This window comes from Diabrotica undecimpunctata, chromosome 1, assembly GCF_040954645.1.
Source record: "Diabrotica undecimpunctata isolate CICGRU chromosome 1, icDiaUnde3, whole genome shotgun sequence".
In the NCBI taxonomy this organism is placed as follows: Eukaryota; Metazoa; Arthropoda; class Insecta; order Coleoptera; family Chrysomelidae; genus Diabrotica; species Diabrotica undecimpunctata.
In genome coordinates this window covers 14,341,114-14,358,372 of record NC_092803.1, presented here as the reverse complement: position 1 = coordinate 14,358,372, position 17,259 = coordinate 14,341,114, and the positions used below count along the sequence as shown (strand labels likewise).

Genomic DNA, 17,259 nt, shown 5'->3' with positions numbered 1-17,259 from the left:
ATTTATATTTAACGAATTAAAAATTGGCAGACAACTTTTGTATATAGCAAAAAGTAGATGAGTACCTATTTAGTTTTTTCATAATTTAATGTAAGTTTGTTTATTTGCAACCATGTTTTTGCAATTTTAAGTCTTGTTCTATTGTAATTTTAAGATTTTCCCAATTATCGATCTAATTATGTTTCCAACAATTTTTAGTTTGAGCATTTTAGTAATTTCTTTGTTTCGTTTAAGAGCTTAGGCGCAAAATTTCGGGCCAATGCTTTTTAACATTTTTTTGGAATCCTGTGAAAACTAACAAACATTTTTAAAAAATTTAAACACAGAATAACAGATTACATTAATACCGAGGGCCGAAAGTCCCTTAGAATAAACAAAAAGTTTTTTTGAATGATATATTTGAAATTAAAAATCACACTAAATTTTCACTTTTTATTTTCACCCCTGTAACTTATTAAAATAAACATTATAGAAGTTTTCGAGGACTTTTGGCCCTCAGTAATAATGTGGTCTTTCATTCTGCGTTTAAATTTTTCAAAAATACTTATTAGTTATTTCAGGATTCGAAAAAAATGAATACATTTAAAAAACATTTGCCCGAAATTTTGCGCCTACGCTCTTAAATCAAAAATATTCTCGTGGATAAAACCCTCTTTATATTTTTATTTCCTAAAAATACTATATTCGTATTGTTGCCTTCGAGCGCGCTGACACCCGGCAACCATCTGTTGATTTTTTGACCTGAGCCTTCGGAGACTTGCGTTTGTCAATAAAAGAAATAGCACTGACACCAAATTTAATGTTTTCATTTTGAACTATCCCTTGGCAGACCAAAGTTTATTTTTTATAGCTCGGACAGACACGTCGGCGTCGGCTTACTGTTCGAAAGTCAAACCAATACTATTATGTAATAACTAATAATAATTACAAAGCAATAGTAATTACCTGTTATTATTCTTAGGAAATCTAAATAAACTTATTCCTTTTCCTGTCACAGATGAACATCCGCGAATCGCACAAATATATCCAGACATTTTAAATATAAATTAAACTTTTAACTATAAACTATAACTATAAACTTATATATTTAACTATAAACTATAACCTTTTAACTATAAATAAATTATATAAATGGTCAAATGCACTTGTTGTGACGAGTATTTACCATAGACGCCTACGGACTATCGAAAACAACCAGAATTAAAGAATAAGCACGTGTTTTTGACAGCTATACAACCAGAATCGGGCAGTCGTATACAAAAATGGTACACGCTTTTGGACCGTTCTGTCGCTTCTATGTGTTCGGTTTTTCTATGCTATTATATTAACAGTAAATACACTGAGTTTTAAGATTACTGCAACACACTAAAATACATAAGAAAACATTTTAATACAAAATTAGGTTGAGTTTACCGAAAGTACAAGCTGATTATAGCCGCAAATGTCAAACATGGAACAAAACATTTCGGTATAGCAGTGTTGGCATTTTTTTTAAATGTAGATGCTGTATGCTTCAGATATAAAAAGATAAACCTTTAGAAAAGTACATTTTGTTTATATTATGTTATGAATTCTGCAATTTTTGATTTATATAAAACAACAATGTGTAAATATTTGTTTCTTTGAGATTAATTGCAGTTAATTATTATAAATTTTTTGGCAATTACCCTTTGATAGATTAGGGGATAGATTTGGCAATCGTCAAATCAGAAGTTGCCAGATTACAACAGATGTTTGCAATTAATCTAGAAAGAGACAATTATCTACTCATTATTGCTTTCATATATTTCGAATTCATAAAATAATATATTCAAAATGTACTCTTTAAAGGCTTTATCTCTTTATATCTGAAGCACACAACATATACATAGACAAAACATGCCAACACTGCCAAACCGAAATATTTTCGACATTTGCGGCTATATTCAGCTTGTACTTTGGGTAAACTCAACCCAAAATTATATATTCTAAATTTTAAACTTACCACTTTTAGAGCAATAATAATAAAAATGTCCCGCCATTATTTCCTTGTTCAAAATAATCTAATATGAAAGCTTCTCAGCTTTCTACAGACTATTTAGTTGTTTTGGCATAGCACAATCACAATACACAAAAATAATTAGTTTTTAAAGCTATTAATCTAAATTTAATATGTATTTATAAATACAATCTGTTAATGTATAATGTATTATGTTCAAATTGTGCAAGAAATCAAAACATAAACAAAATTCTTACTCTAAAAAGCGACAACCCTTTAAAACAATTTTGCCACACGCTGAACTATCAAAAAATTTGAAGTATTCCTGTATCAGTTGCGTACAATTTTCTAATAAATTAAAATTATTATTTTGTGGAATATTAATAATATAATAATAATAATAATAAAATTTATATAATTAATAATAACAAATGTTTTTGGTTATTTAATCAATATAATTCTAAAAATTTTAAATATAATGATGATTTACATTTTTCTGATTATTACACCATGTTAACGCCTATAAAAGATCGAGCAGTTCCGTATAGGTTTCGTAATATTAGCTGTGTTAGGAAAGTTGGGTCTATACTATGGTTTATGCAGCCACCCTCTTAAGGAGTGTTCTGAAGTATAAACCGTAACCAAATGGTGACCAAATCGCCCATTTGAACTGCTCTTTTATAAGCGTCTATATTCTTTTATATAATTCAGATGCTAAAGTTATGTTCATTGCATGCAAACCCAATTTAACCTAAAAATGTACTGTCACAGTATAGACACAGTATTGCACAGTATAAATAACAACACAACTGTCTATAATGTGGTACTGTTTTAAAGCATATTTGAGGCATAAAACATATACATAATGAGAACCTGGCAATATCGCAAATTAGCCCAGTTAATATACGTCTATGGCAAAAGTATATAGAAAGTGCCGGTGAAGTTAGCTACAAATGAAGGAAAGTTTTTTGTTGCCAGTGATGCCATGTCGTTTTTTTAATAAATATCGAAAGAGTATGGGATAATTTATTAATTTTGTCGTTTTTACCATCAAGTTAGAATCTACTCGATGTTCTTTACATTTGATCCCAGTGAAGATAGCCTCAAAGGGGTTTGACAGAATGAAATATTGGTGTTTGGCAGTGTTACGTAATATACATACGTAATAAAAGCAATAATATATTAAAAACTAATACTTAATAATTACCAAAAAAAAAAGAAAAAGTAAATAGTTTTAAAACAGTTTTTAAAAGTAAATCTATCCGCTAACCTATCAAAGGACAATTGCAAAAAAAAATTCTAATAATTAATTATTCTAATTTACATTAATTGCAATTAATATCAAACGATACAAATATTAATTTTATACATTATTTTAAATTGAAATTTTGTTTACAGAACACACGAATTAAATGTAGTGACTATCTGAACAAGTTCCAGTAACTAACTAATACATTAACAAAACGGTATTCAGGTACCATTTCTTTCCAAAATTAGAAGAAAATAGTTATAAAATTGAAATCTGCTGAACATCTGTTGCAATTTGGCAACTAGTGTTTTGAAAGTTTTTGATAGTATTGCCTAGTTTATCCGATAATCTACCAATGGCCAATTATAATTTTTTTTCCAATAACTAACTGCATCTAATATCATCAAAAGAAACAAATATGCATTCGTTCGTGTTTTATATTATATATTTAAAAAAATACCAGGTTTCATAAAATATGTTACGACCCTCCACACATGTTCCTATTTTTTATTAAGTATTTCTTATTATTTTATTTTATATTTTATTCTTTAATTGACGTGTGTGTATGTCTTATATACGTAACCATGATACGGCCCCGTACACATCGCCCCTCCTATGAGACTTAAGTTAAGGGAAGCGAAGCTACGAGACGACACGCACCTCAGTAACAGTCTTGTATAGATCAGCGCGATAAACACTTCAGTTTTTTTTGTAAACTTAACTACGCAACTTTAAGAAGATTCTGCCCCCTGAGTTCCACCAGTGCACTGTGGAAGAAGCAGAAGTGTTAGTTCAACTTCAACATCACAGGTACCGTAATTTGATTGCATACACGCACAATATTGATATTAATTGATAACTTTTACATATAACTTATTTTCGTATAAAAATAATACCAGCACCTAAATAAACAATTATGAACAAGTGTTTCTCTTATAGAATTTACATTTGTACAAAATAATAATATAAAAATGTACTGTTTCAAAGCATATTTGAGGCATAAAACATATACTTACTAAGGATATGGCAATACCGCAAACACAATTTTGACGTTTCATTTGTAGCTAACTTAACCGGCACTTTATATATACTTTTGCTTTGCCATGTCTATATTTAACCGAGTTTTATAGTGATTTTACTTATTGGGTCCAAAATTACTATTTGGATAGATAAAATCAAGTGTAATCAAATGGAAGTAAAACAAGAATTTAGCGAGAAAACGTGTAAACTAGAAATAGAGTATAATGAATTGGATGATGCTCTTTTGGATGGCTTTAAATATGAAATTCGGAAGGAATCCAATAGGCATACTACACAATATGACACATATGATTATTTAGACTTAAAGAAATATCTCATAAATACTGAAATAGAACAACATGGAAATAAAATAAACCCATTTGAAGAAAACCAAAAAACTGAAAAAGGTTAGTGTAACAACTTAATTTTAAAGTAAAATTTTGGCTTATTTCCAAAATAGTAAATTGCATTAAGATGCTACAAGAAAATAGCTTTAGAACATTATTAACATTGCTTTAAACATAAATACAATTTATGGGCATATATGAGATAATTACAAATTAAGTGCTTATTTAAATGATTTCTTATTCTGTAAATGAAATTAAATAAGTAATTACCTCTTGTCCAATCTGTGCAGAAATAAAACCCGGATTTTATAAGAAAGAACATGATAAACATTTAATTAAATCAACAGCTCAGTTTGAAAGATTGAACATTGACTTTAAAAGTCCAATACCCAGTTCGTCTAGAAATTCCTATATGCTTACAATTATTGAAGAATTGTCAAGATTTTCATAGGCTTTTCCAGGCAAAAAATGGCAAATTGTAATGAATTAAAAATAACCCTAAACAATAATAGTCCAGTCGTCAGAGAGTTAATCCCTAAAAATCATACTAACAAGCTGAATTTTGCATACAATATTAATTTTGGAAACCCAAAAAAGATGCAAAAAAGTTTACCACTTTTACCCCTGGGCTTCCCCCTAAAACCCACCTCATAGGAGGGTAAAAACGTGAAAAAATCGATTTACCAAAAATCTGTACAGGTTTCTAAAACATATTTATATAATTCACTACTTCTGCTGCCTTAAATTGTATTATGCCCTAATTTGATTATTGCACTCATTTTCACTTATACTCAAATAATTATGTATATTATAGTTGGTTTGTATTTTAGGTTATCTTCAAGATGAACACAAAATGGGAATTATGAAGACACTAATTGAAGATTCATCTAACGAAGGATATTATACAAGTCAACACTCTAAAAGAAAAACATTAAATAAAAATATGAAAGTTGCGACAGGCGAAAAATCTTATGAGTGTGAAATTTGTTTTAAGCAATTTAGTCGAGCAGATCATTTGAAAACACATTTGAGAGTGCACACTGGAGAAAAACCTTACAAGTGTAAAATTTGTTTTAAGCAATTTACTACAGCAGGTAATTTGAAAATGCATTTGAGAGTGCACACAGGAGAAAAATCTTACAAGTGTGAAATTTGTTTTAAGCAATTAAGGCGAGCACATGATTTGAAAACACATTTGAGAGTGCACACTGGAGAAGAATCTTACAAGTGTGAAATTTGTTTTAAACAGTTTACTACATCAAGCAATTTGAAAATACATTTGAGAGTGCACACTGCAGAAAAACCTTACAAGTGTAAAATTTGTTTTAAGCAGTTTACTACAGCAGGTAATTTGAAAAAACATTTGAAAGTGCACACTGGAGAAAAATCTTACCAGTGTGAAATTTGTTTCAGGCAATTTAGTCAAGCAGATCATTTGAAAACACATTTGAGAGTGCACACTGGAGAAAAACCTTACAAGTGTGAAATTTGTTTTAAGCAGTTTACTACAGCAGGTAATTTGAAAATACATTTGAGAGTGCACACTGGAGAAAAATCGTATACGTGTGAAACTTGTTTTAAGCAATTTAATCAAACAAGTCATTTGATAAAACATTTGAGAGTGCACACAAGAGAAAAATCTTACAAGTGTGAAATTTGTTTTAAGCAATTTAGTCGAGCAGATACTTTGAAAACACATTTGAGAGTACACTCTGGAGAAAAATCTTATAAGTGTGAAATTTGTTTTAAGCAATTTAGTCGACCAGATCATTTGAAAAGACATTTGAAAGTGCACACAGGAGAAAAATCTTGTATTTAGTCGAGCAGATGTTTACTACAGCATGTAATTTGAAAACACATTTGAGAGTGCACACTGGAGAAAAATCTTACAAGTGTGAAATTTGTGTTAAGCAATTTAATCGGGTAGATCATTTGAAAGAACCTTTAAAAGTGCAAAGTGCACAGTTAAGAAAAACAAATGCTACATTTGTTTTAAGCAGTTTTCTTTCTAAGTATTTAATATGAAACTTTAAATGAAATTACACACTGAAGAAATTTCTTTTAAATAATTTGACTCAGTCTATGATTAGAAACAACATACAAGGATGCAAACCTTAAATTCTTTTTGCTAATTTCATTCTTGCAGTTCCCAACTTACTTCATTCATACGTTTTGCATATTTTTACTAATTACTAATAATTTATATAACTGATCCACACTTCTTAATTTGATTGGCGTTCTAGGTATCTTTTTACTTTGAAAAGATTTCACTTTGACTTAATCTCCTTTTCTTTTTCTCTTACTACGGGTATCGGTTCTTGCGTCACTGTACATTTTACTTTCTGGCTCTACCGCCAATAGCTATTATTCTACACCGTGACACCACAGAAAAAAGTCAAGTTAATTGAATTTATGTATTTCAATATTGTTACTCCATACTTAGGTATTTCTTTTTGACAAAAATTTTTGAAGTTATACTCCTATATTATATATGTAATATTATATATATATATATATATATATATATATATATATATATATATATATATATTTAATAAAATATATATTAATATTATTATTGTGATATGTTTTGTATTATTTATTAAATGTTCATAATTATTTTAGGCTTTTGTATTTCAAAATAATAATTACAATAAATCACTGCATGACTGAGAACTGTCAATTTGGAAACACGTTAGTGTCATGTCTAATTGGCAAATTTCTTACGTGTTTGGTTTATACACTGGTATATGTGAGTTCGGATCCCAATATGAATTTCCTTTTTTATTTTTGAAATATTTAAAAATCCCACGTTAGTCTTATTAAATATATGTAATATACGCAAAAATGCTAAATTTTAAAATAAAATGAAAATTTACAACATAATCCGAGTTGTTGGTTTTTTATTTTTATCTTCCACAAACATTTTTTGAACTTCTATACGCGCGTTCGACGTTGGAAATTTGTGTATATTCATATATATTGAGTGAATCGGCAAAATCATTACATATTTAAGATATAGGTAAGAGAGAGACAGAAGATATATTTTCTTTTTCGAGAATAAAAATATTCCTTTTGTAAATATATTTAATATTTATTAATATTATTATCATGGTAAATTAAACATATGCGTAAGATATGTGTATTGTCATTTGTAAATACTTATGAATATTGAATTTTAATTTGTATTATATTATTATATTGAATTATGTTGCAGTGTATTGTATTGTATTTTTATATTAATAACAAAATAAACAATGAATTTTACTGCAGGGTATGTGTAAAAAAATAATTTTCGTTAAAATATTGATTCAATCCTTCATTTACTATACTCCTATTACAGGTCAAATGTTTATGTACAGCAAACGATGCACCATATACCTATATACCTAAATCTTTTTCTCTTTCTGCTCTCTCTTACCTACAGCATTACATATGTAATGATTGTGCAGATTGACTCCCATATAAATTTGTAACGGCGAACGCGTGTATAGAAGTATAACTTCTGTGCCACATTCGTTCTTTTTTATACGGAAAGAGAGTACTCTAAACAGAAACCTATTAGTAAATGACAAAATAATTGATCTACTTCTTCTTCTTTTGGTGCCTATTATCTGTGGATGTTGGCAATCACGTTGGTCCATACAACTGTAGTATTTTTGTTAATGTAATTTATTGTCTCTATTATCAAAGGTTCTACATTTATAACACTTACAAGTTTATCAAAGTCTTTATTACAATATTTACTAATTTAATAATAAGAGCCAGACTTTGTCGTTCTTCTTACAGCAACCCTTTTCAGCTTGTATATCGTACCGTTTCTTCATTCGGTTGCTAGCTACCTGAAGGTGGGAACGGACCAAGTCGTGTACATAGTCCATTCTTCTTCGTAGTTCGATCACATAATCTTCACCTGCCACATCTTCTCCAGGTCGACACCCAAACTCTAGATCACAAGGTAGTCACATCTCGCGTCCGAATAGGACTCTGCCTGGTGTCTGGCCTGTTAATTCGTTAACAGCAGATCTGTAGGCCATTGTGAAGAACGGAAGATATTGGTCCCAGTCTCGCTGATGATCGGACACCATCTTTGTAAAATACTTTGCGGATGATATGCTGTAGTTCTTGTTTTCTTCATGCCTAGTCTATCACATATTCCTTGGAATAGATCGCTTTCGAAGTTCCTGCCTTGGTCACTATGGATCTCCAAAGGCACTCCAAATCGGCTGATATATTCTTGGATCAACTTATCTGCAACGGTGGAGGCCTTCTGATCTGGAAGTGCGTAAATCTCGACCCATTTAGTAAAGTAATCCATTACTACTAACATGTACTTGCCTCCATTTTCACTTTCTGGAAATGGCCCAGCAATGTCCAAAGCTATTCTTTCAAACGGGCTTCCAACATTATATTGTCTTATACGAGCACTCCTTTTTCGGTAAGGCTTTTTTCAGTCTTTTACGTCGTCGGAGCTGTTCATCCAATAAAACCATTCTGGGTCCAATACGTCTTAACTACTGAGCATAGGTTTGATATTTTTTGCCAAGATGGTCTACGGTTTTCCTCTATCCATTTTCGAATTTTCTGTACAACTGGATCTCTCTCTTGTTCTTCCCTTATGTTGGTAGGCGTCCAGTCGTCGTTGACCATCGTTGTTCTCAGCACTGCTGCTTCCTTGTATTCCGTTTTGTTGCAGTGGGAACACTCTGCTGGGCATGGCCTTCTGGAAAGAGAATCACCGTTTCTGTGGCTAATTCCGGCCCGGTGCTCAATCTTGAAATCGCATTCTTGGAGTCATTCGATCCATCTGGCTATCTGACCTTCTGGATTCTTAAACTACATCCAACCACTTAAGGGCGGCATGGTCGCTTCGGATTAAAAACTTCCTTCCATAGAGGTATTGATAGAAGTGCTCTACTGATTTCACGACTTCTAGAAGTTCTCTTCTGGTGACGCAATAATTCCGCTCAGGTTTTGAAAGAACTTTGCTAAAATATCCAAGGACTCGTTGCTGTCCTCCTTGAATCTGAGATAGCACTCCTCCTATTTCCACATTACTTGCATCTGTATCTAAGATGAACTATCCTTCTGGCAGTGGATATCGTAAAATTGGTGCTGTGATTAAATGCTTTTTTAAGGCCTCAAAGGCATTTTGGCAGTCTGTATCCCAGCGGTAGTCTCTTGCTTCCTCCGTAAGTCACGTTAATATCTTAGCGATATCTGCAAACTTCTTAATAAACCTCTGGTAGTAAGTACATAGCCCAAGAAAACTTCTCACTTGATGTTTGTCCGTTGGTTCTGACCATTCCTTAATGGAATCGATTTTTCCCTTATCCACTGCCACTCCTTCTTTACTGAATATATGGCCCAGATAATTGACTTTAGCTTGAAATAGCTGTAACTTCTTGGGGTTTAACATCAATTGGGCAGCTTTAAATCGATTAAAAACGTTTTACAAATTCTTCAGATGATCTTCCAATGTCTCCCCTAAGACGATTATGTCATCTAGATAAACTAGGCATGTTTTCCAAGAAAATCCTCTCAACACATTTTCCATAAGCCTCTCAAATGTCGCAGGAGCATTACCGAGTCCAAATGGCATAATTCACTGTCTTCAAATTTCGGCCGTGTTTCCAACTTACATTTTGTCTCTACTGTAATTGGACTGTTTCCTCTCTCTGCTGTCCCTGTTTCTTCCATCTTCCTTTCCATGTCTTTCATCTTTTCTTCGAAGGCCGATATATCGGCAGCAACTTGGTTTTTTAACGAAGATATTCTATTGTCGAGGGCAGACATCTCAGAAGTGACCTTAGAGATGTTAGCAGAAACTTTGCTTTTCAGAGAAGAAATCTCGTTAGAAACTTTGTTTTCTAAAGAAGCGATATCGCCGGAAACTTTCAAAATATCGCCAGAAACTTTGGTCTCTAGTTTCGAAATCGACGAGGTGACAGCATCATGTTTATTTTCAAAAATATAAGTTTCCGGGTCTAAACATTCTTCCTCCAAAGCGTTCTTTAGTCGTTGGACTAAATCAGCCTTTCTTCCGGTAGAAGCTAATTCTCTGTCCTCAAGATGTCTTCTTAAATTCGTAACTGTGAGCTCATAAATCGTAGACATTTTCACTATTTATTTAAAACTATTCCACTTTTTCTGACACCACTGTAGTATTTTTATTAATCTATTGTCTTTATTTATTATCAAAGGTTCTACATTTATAACACTTACAAGTTTAATAAAGTTTTTATTACAATATTCACTAATTTATTTTTACATTTATATTCGAACTAAAAACTCGACTTCAAAACTAGAACTAACTGTACCTTAAATAAAAGGTTCCTCTATATTTATACTAAACAACCGTTATTCTCGAAGTGGCGTTGACCTTCCAGAACTTACTCGATCGTCGTGGAGCCAAACAGGTATTTTAGCGGACGGGACCCGTGGATCTTCTTACTAGAAATTTCTGCCGGCAGGTATATGATCTGGAAAATACTTGAATGAGAAAGGATATTTACAGTTTAGATATTATGAGTCATTATTTATCGTAACACAACTTTGTTGACAGCTGCTCTAAATAGATGTATGGTAGTCATCCCTGTCCACTGTCTGATGTTCTTCAATCACGATGTCCTTCTGCGCCCTTGAGATATTTTGCCTTCTAGCCTTGTAAAATTAGTTGAATTAGTTTATACTTCTCATTGCGCGTCACACGCCCTAAGTATGTCATCTTTCTGATTTTCACGATACGCATAATTTCCAGATCTTTATTCATACGTTGGATCACGGTGTTGTGTAACATGATGGATATAGGAAATTCTGAGCATGCGGCGCTAGCACCACATTTCGAAGGCTTCTAATCGTTTGGATGTTGCCTCTGTCAAGGTCCAGGCTTCGACTCCATATAAAAGGGTAGAAAATACATAGCATCTCAAGACTCGTGTTCTAATATCAATATTCAGGTGAATATTACATAAAATCTTCCTAAGGCGATTGAAGACTCTCTCTCTCCTATACGACATCTTATTTCCTGTGAGTGGTCTCATTCCGTATTTAGGCTGCATCCAAGATATGTAATTTTGTCGACTATTTTCAAGGGTTCACTATTAGCTGTGAATTGGTGCTGTATTACGTCGGTTTTACCTACTCCAAGAATTTTGGTCTTCTTACAGTTTAATTTCATGCCGTATCTGTCACGGGCTTCTCCTACACGGTCTATTAATGTTTGCAGATCGTCCATATTATCAGCAATCAAACCGATCGTCCACATATCTTAAATTGATTATGATTTCACCATTGATTTTTATACCTTCTCTTAAACCATCAATACTTCCCTGAACAGCATTTCCGAGTAAGTATTGAACAACGTCGGTGACAAAATTCAGCCCTGACGTACTCCCCGTTTTATCGTGAATTCTTGTGAGGTTTCGTTGTCTACTCGTACAGTTGCTCTTTGCTGTAAGTATACATTTTTAATTAGGCGTAAATCTTTGTCATCAATAATAGATTCTTTCAGTATCTAAAATAATTTTTGATGATGCACCTTGTCAAATGCTTTTTCAAAGTATGTAAAGCATGCGTAGACTTCGCAATTTACGTCTCGAGCTCTTTGTATCGATACTTGTATGGAAAATAGACCCTCTCGCGTTCCCAGTCCGCTTCTAAACCCAAACTGAACACTGCTAATGTTTTCAAGTTTTCTATTTATGCGAGAGTGAATAACAGAAAGAAGGATTTTGAGTGCATGGCTCATTAAGCTTATAATTCTGTAATCAGAGCATCTGGTGGCATTTGCCTTTTTGGGGAGAGGAATGAAGGTGGAAACTAGCCAATCTGTAGGAAATTCTGCAGTTTCATAGATTTTGTTCAGTACACTCGTTAGGAGTTTAAGTTGGTTGTGTTCAAATAGTTTTAATATTTTAGCTTGTATGGTATCAGGTCCAGGTGTATGTGGGTTTTATTCTTTTTATTACATATTTTACTTAACTGAGCGTTTTTTCTGGTCCTGAACATCCAGAAACACTGACTTCTGTCTCTTGCTCTTCCTTGAATAATTCTTCCATTTATTGCCGCCATCTCTCAAGTATTCTCTCATTTTCGTAGAGCAGATTGTTGTGCTCGTCTAGTATTAAGTTATGTCTTCGTGATCCGTTTCCACACGTTAAGTTTTTATCTTTTTATGTAGGTTAAATGTGTCATGCTTCTGTTCTAGGGATTCTATTTCTATGCATTGATCTTGTAGCCATCATTCTTTTGCTTCTTTAATCTTTTTCTTAATGATTTTGTTTATTTCTTTGTACCTTTCCTCATTCTTATTTCTGTGTTTTCTTCGTTCTTCCATTAGCTCTAATATTTCTTGTCTCATCCACGACTGTTTCTTTATATTGTTTTCTGGTTTAAGTTTATTATCTACCACTGAATTACAGATATTTTTGATTTTATTCCACATATCATCCACAACATGCTGTTTATTTTGTTGTTGATCTCCTCTTCGACTTCGTCTCTTGTGGTTTGATCGATCTTCGCTGCGATCAAAATTTACACCGAGTGTTTATGACAGATGGAGTTCAGAACTTTCAATCTTCGAAGTGGAGTCAGATTGGTAGTAGTCCGAAAGCTATTTTGTAATACCTATGTAATATTATATAATGTAAAATCTCTCCTGACAAAAGAAGATCAGAGATTTCTCAAATAACTTTTAAAATTTAACCCAATTCACCTAGTTCGAAAATGCTTCCTAAGGTAGCTAGAACACGTTTTTAAATAACTCTAGAACGCTTCTATTTTCAAAAAGCTAAAACTAGTACGATTATTTATCCTTCAGTGTTGAATCGATTCCATTAATTGCAAATTTCTAGTACTGGTCATAGGCGCCCGTTTTAGGTAGGTCAACGGTTATTTTAACGGATAACTTGTTTATATTTAACATTTAATCATTCGTGATACTAGATTATTATTTTTTTAGGTATTCCAGTCTGTAAAGGTACCCCTACTTTTAGTTGGTACGATACATCGTTTTCTAGAAAAATCGATTTCAAAATTTTTTCACCATAAAAGAAATTAATATTTTTTGCACTAGTTGGCTTTGAATTGCCAACAGAAGTATAATGTATATTTTGATTGACAATTTTTAGTTCGCGAAGTTAATTATTTAGTTTTTTACTTTGTGGCATTCAAACACAACAATTTCAATTTAACAAAAATGGTTTTTACTAATAAGGAATACACATATATGCATTTAGTTTATAGCGAAATTAGGTTTCACGCTCGAGCAAAACAACGTAGATACGCTGAAAAATTTCACAATCGTGAGCATATCACTCACAATATTTACAGCTCTTCATCAACTATTAACAGAGAAACAGGTTCAGTGGTCCCAGAAAATAATAAAACAGGGCTGCATAATGATGTAACAGAAGTCAGAAATTAGCTTCAGTAACTGAAACTTTACTTTTAGGTACAATCAACTGAAGCTTAGCTTCTGTACGAGCATCGTTCGCAAATGTTCTATACAGAAGATTATCTTTTAGCACTAGATAATTCCATTGGCTCCAGTAACACTTGACTTCTGGACTACATGCACTAATATCTTGCCACGTAGGTCTCTCACTTTGATGCATCCAATTCAATACTCTTTTTATACATAGATCATCTGCTTGGGCGTCATATAGCTGTTGAGGCTGCCATTGATCATTAATGACGGTGCTTTGTCTCAAGGGGCAAAGTCGTTTCTCTAATTAAGACAGTGATTACAATTTACACGGCGGTCTCGAAGCATCAGCATTAAGTGAACTCTTCCAGCCCAGTGTTCGATCTCGTAACCATCTTGCCCTCTAGATTACCTAATTGTAGGAGCCATTTTAGAGCGACGTGATCTGTATGAAGAAGGAATTTTCTGCCATACAAGTATTTATGAAAATGCTCGCAAGGCTTCACTACGCCTAGCAATTCTCTCCTGGTAACGCAATAGTTTCTTTCTGGTTTCGACAAAACTTAGCTAAAGTAAGCGTAGACTTTCTCCGCCCATCTTGGATTTGGGAGAGAACAGCTCCTATTGCACTGTTGCTTGCATCGGTGTCCAACACAAATTTTCCTGCCTGTCTAGGGTAGCTTAAAATCGGTGCGCTGATCAGAGCCATTTGTAAGTGTTTGAAAGCTCTTTGACACTCCTCGCTCCATGTATATTCTTTACCTTCTTCTGACAACTTTGTTAATGGCTTGAAGCTGTTGGCAAATCCTTTGACAAAACTTCGGTAATATGTACATAGGCTAAGAAAACTTCTAAATTCTAATTTTTTCTAATCCTATCGAGACTGCGGTTTTTTCACGATCAGCTGGCTCCATGTCTACTTGCCAATATCCACTTTTCACATCGAGTGTGGAGAACCAACGAGAACCAGAAAGTGTATCCAAAGTATCGTCTATTCTGGGCAAAAGATAACTATCTTTTTTAGTTACCACATTGAGGTGTCAGTAGTCAATACAAAAACGTGTTGAACCATCTTTTTTCTTTACTAGCACTACTGGTGATGTCCATAGACTGTTTGATGGTTCAATTACCCCTTGCTTGTTCATATCTTTGATGATGTCTTCGGCTTCATCTCTTTTCGCAAATGGAAGTCGTCTAGGTTGTTGTCTGATTGGCTGAGCGTCTCCGGTATTAATTTTATGCTTTACTATGCTTGTTTTGCCATTATCCTTCTTATCAATGGCAAAAACATCTTGAAATCCGATCAGCATAGACTTCACTTTTTTAGTTCGTTCATCATCAAGATCTTGGCACGTTTTAATTACCGTCTCAACAAGCTCCTTTGGATACTTAGATTTCGATAGTTTCTCATTAGTATTCATATAACAAATCGAAGCCACGGGAACACACTGTCCGATCAAAGTTCTTTTACTTAACTTAATAGCAGTTCCTTTTAAATTCATAACTCTTACAGGAACGATATCTCGTATTCTCACTAAAGCTTTTGCCGTTAGGAACTCTGCATTGTTCACATCTTCGACCATCCTTAAACTTCCTTCTCGGCAGTAACCATCAGGTCTGGTCAACATTTTCTCACTATTACGGTATTGTTACGTCATAAGTAGTTATTGAGCTGATAACATCTTCTTTGTCTTCATGAAACGGCAACTCTTCACCACTGATCTCGAGAACTCCCATCTTTAACAGTCAATACAGCCCCAACTTTCCTTAGTAAATCCATGACCAATATGAACTCGTCGGAGATCTCTGCAATTAATACTGTATGTTTCACTGCGGTCTGACCAATGGATACTGACATTAGCCTCGCCATATGTATTAATTATCTCACCAGTTGCTGTTCTAAGCTTTACTGCTGCAGGCGATAATTTAGTATGGCCTCGTACTAGTTCTGGACGTGCAATAGTTCTTGTTGCACCTGTATCTACCAAAAACGATCTACATTGATTATTGATACGACCCTCGATGTACAAGCTATGAATTCCACCGGAGGACGTAATGTTCACTGTTACTATGGGGGCTGTGTTTCTCGAGGTCGGGAGTTGCCCCTTGGTGTAGACCTGTTCTAGTTTTCCGACTGTTGTATCATTTTCTTGCAATTACGGCGAATGTGACCTACGTCACTACAATTCCAACATCTGGGCTCGCGTCTCTTTGGCATCGTGTTAAGCACTACTTTTAGTAACACTTCTTCCAGACGTTCATCGTTTGGTTCGTCGAACTCTTCAATGGTTCTTACTCGATGGCTCCGTGAAGTTTGACTAGCTGTTTCATGTTCCAAGGCAATAGCGAGTGCTTTATCTAGAACTTTCGGTCTTGGTAGTCGTAAAGCTTTCTTTAATTCATTGTCTTTTAACCCATTGACGAAGATATCTACAGCAATTTCTTCCAAAATGTTGTCTGGTACCTCTGGATAAGCTAACCGCACTATACAAGCAACATCTGCTTCAAACTCTTGCACATTTTGACTTACTCGTTAAATTCTTCTTAGTTGTGCTTTGTAGACTTGTTGTAGGTGGGCATCTCCGTAACGTTTATCCAGTCGAGTGAACAAGGTCTGGTAACACTTTTCTTGACCCTTAGGAATCGATCTTAGGATATCCGCAGCATCACCTCGTAAAGCAGCAGTCAAGGAAACCTCTTTTTCTTGTTATGTCCAATGACTGGCTGTCGCAATAGCTTCAAATTGTCTAAGGTATATGGACCAAGAAGATTTTCCATCAAATGGTGGCAAATTTGAGAAGTCTCGTCAAATCTTCTAGACACATCTTCAAATTTCTCGTCGTTTTGTCTAGCTGCGTCTTTAATAATTTGAGACATATCATCAAATCTTTTAGAAAGGTTTTTTAATTTATCATCATTTTTTTTTTAGAAGTTTCTTCAATCATTTGCGAGACATTTTCAAATTTCTCATTCATTTTTGTTAAAACTGTTTCTTCTGCTGATTGAAACTGGAATGTCTCTGGGTCATCTCCATTCTTGTTAAGAACATTCTTCAGTCGTTCTTGGAGGATCTTCCTCTAATTCGCCTATTTGACTAGTCTCTCCCTCCCGCGCTCCATATATCTTTGGAAACTTCTAGTCGCTTTCGAGATGTAACCGTTGCACGGGCCACGCCGAATGCATGTTCGTAACAGTATTTTGAATAAACCTTTGTTCAGTTTCAATACCTTGTAATTTA

The 17,259-nt window shown here is 33.7% G+C and overlaps 1 protein-coding gene across 2 annotated transcripts; it reads left to right on the top strand.

Annotated features, from left to right (window-relative positions):
* The first annotated feature begins 4,313 nt into the window (after nucleotides 1-4,313).
* On the top strand, nucleotides 4,314-7,142 carry LOC140437808 (uncharacterized). 2 transcript variants are annotated; one of them, XM_072527569.1, is made up of 3 exons: nucleotides 4,314-4,654; nucleotides 5,425-5,940; nucleotides 6,008-7,142. In XM_072527569.1, exons 1-3 carry the CDS (start codon nucleotides 4,417-4,419, stop codon nucleotides 6,031-6,033), a joined length of 780 nt encoding a protein of 259 aa, XP_072383670.1. In that variant the 5' UTR covers nucleotides 4,314-4,416; the 3' UTR covers nucleotides 6,034-7,142. The 2 variants fall into 2 exon arrangements, with proteins under 2 accessions (XP_072383670.1, XP_072383662.1); XM_072527561.1 differs by having other exon boundaries at nucleotides 5,425-7,142.
* The last annotated feature ends 10,117 nt before the right edge of the window (nucleotides 7,143-17,259 follow it).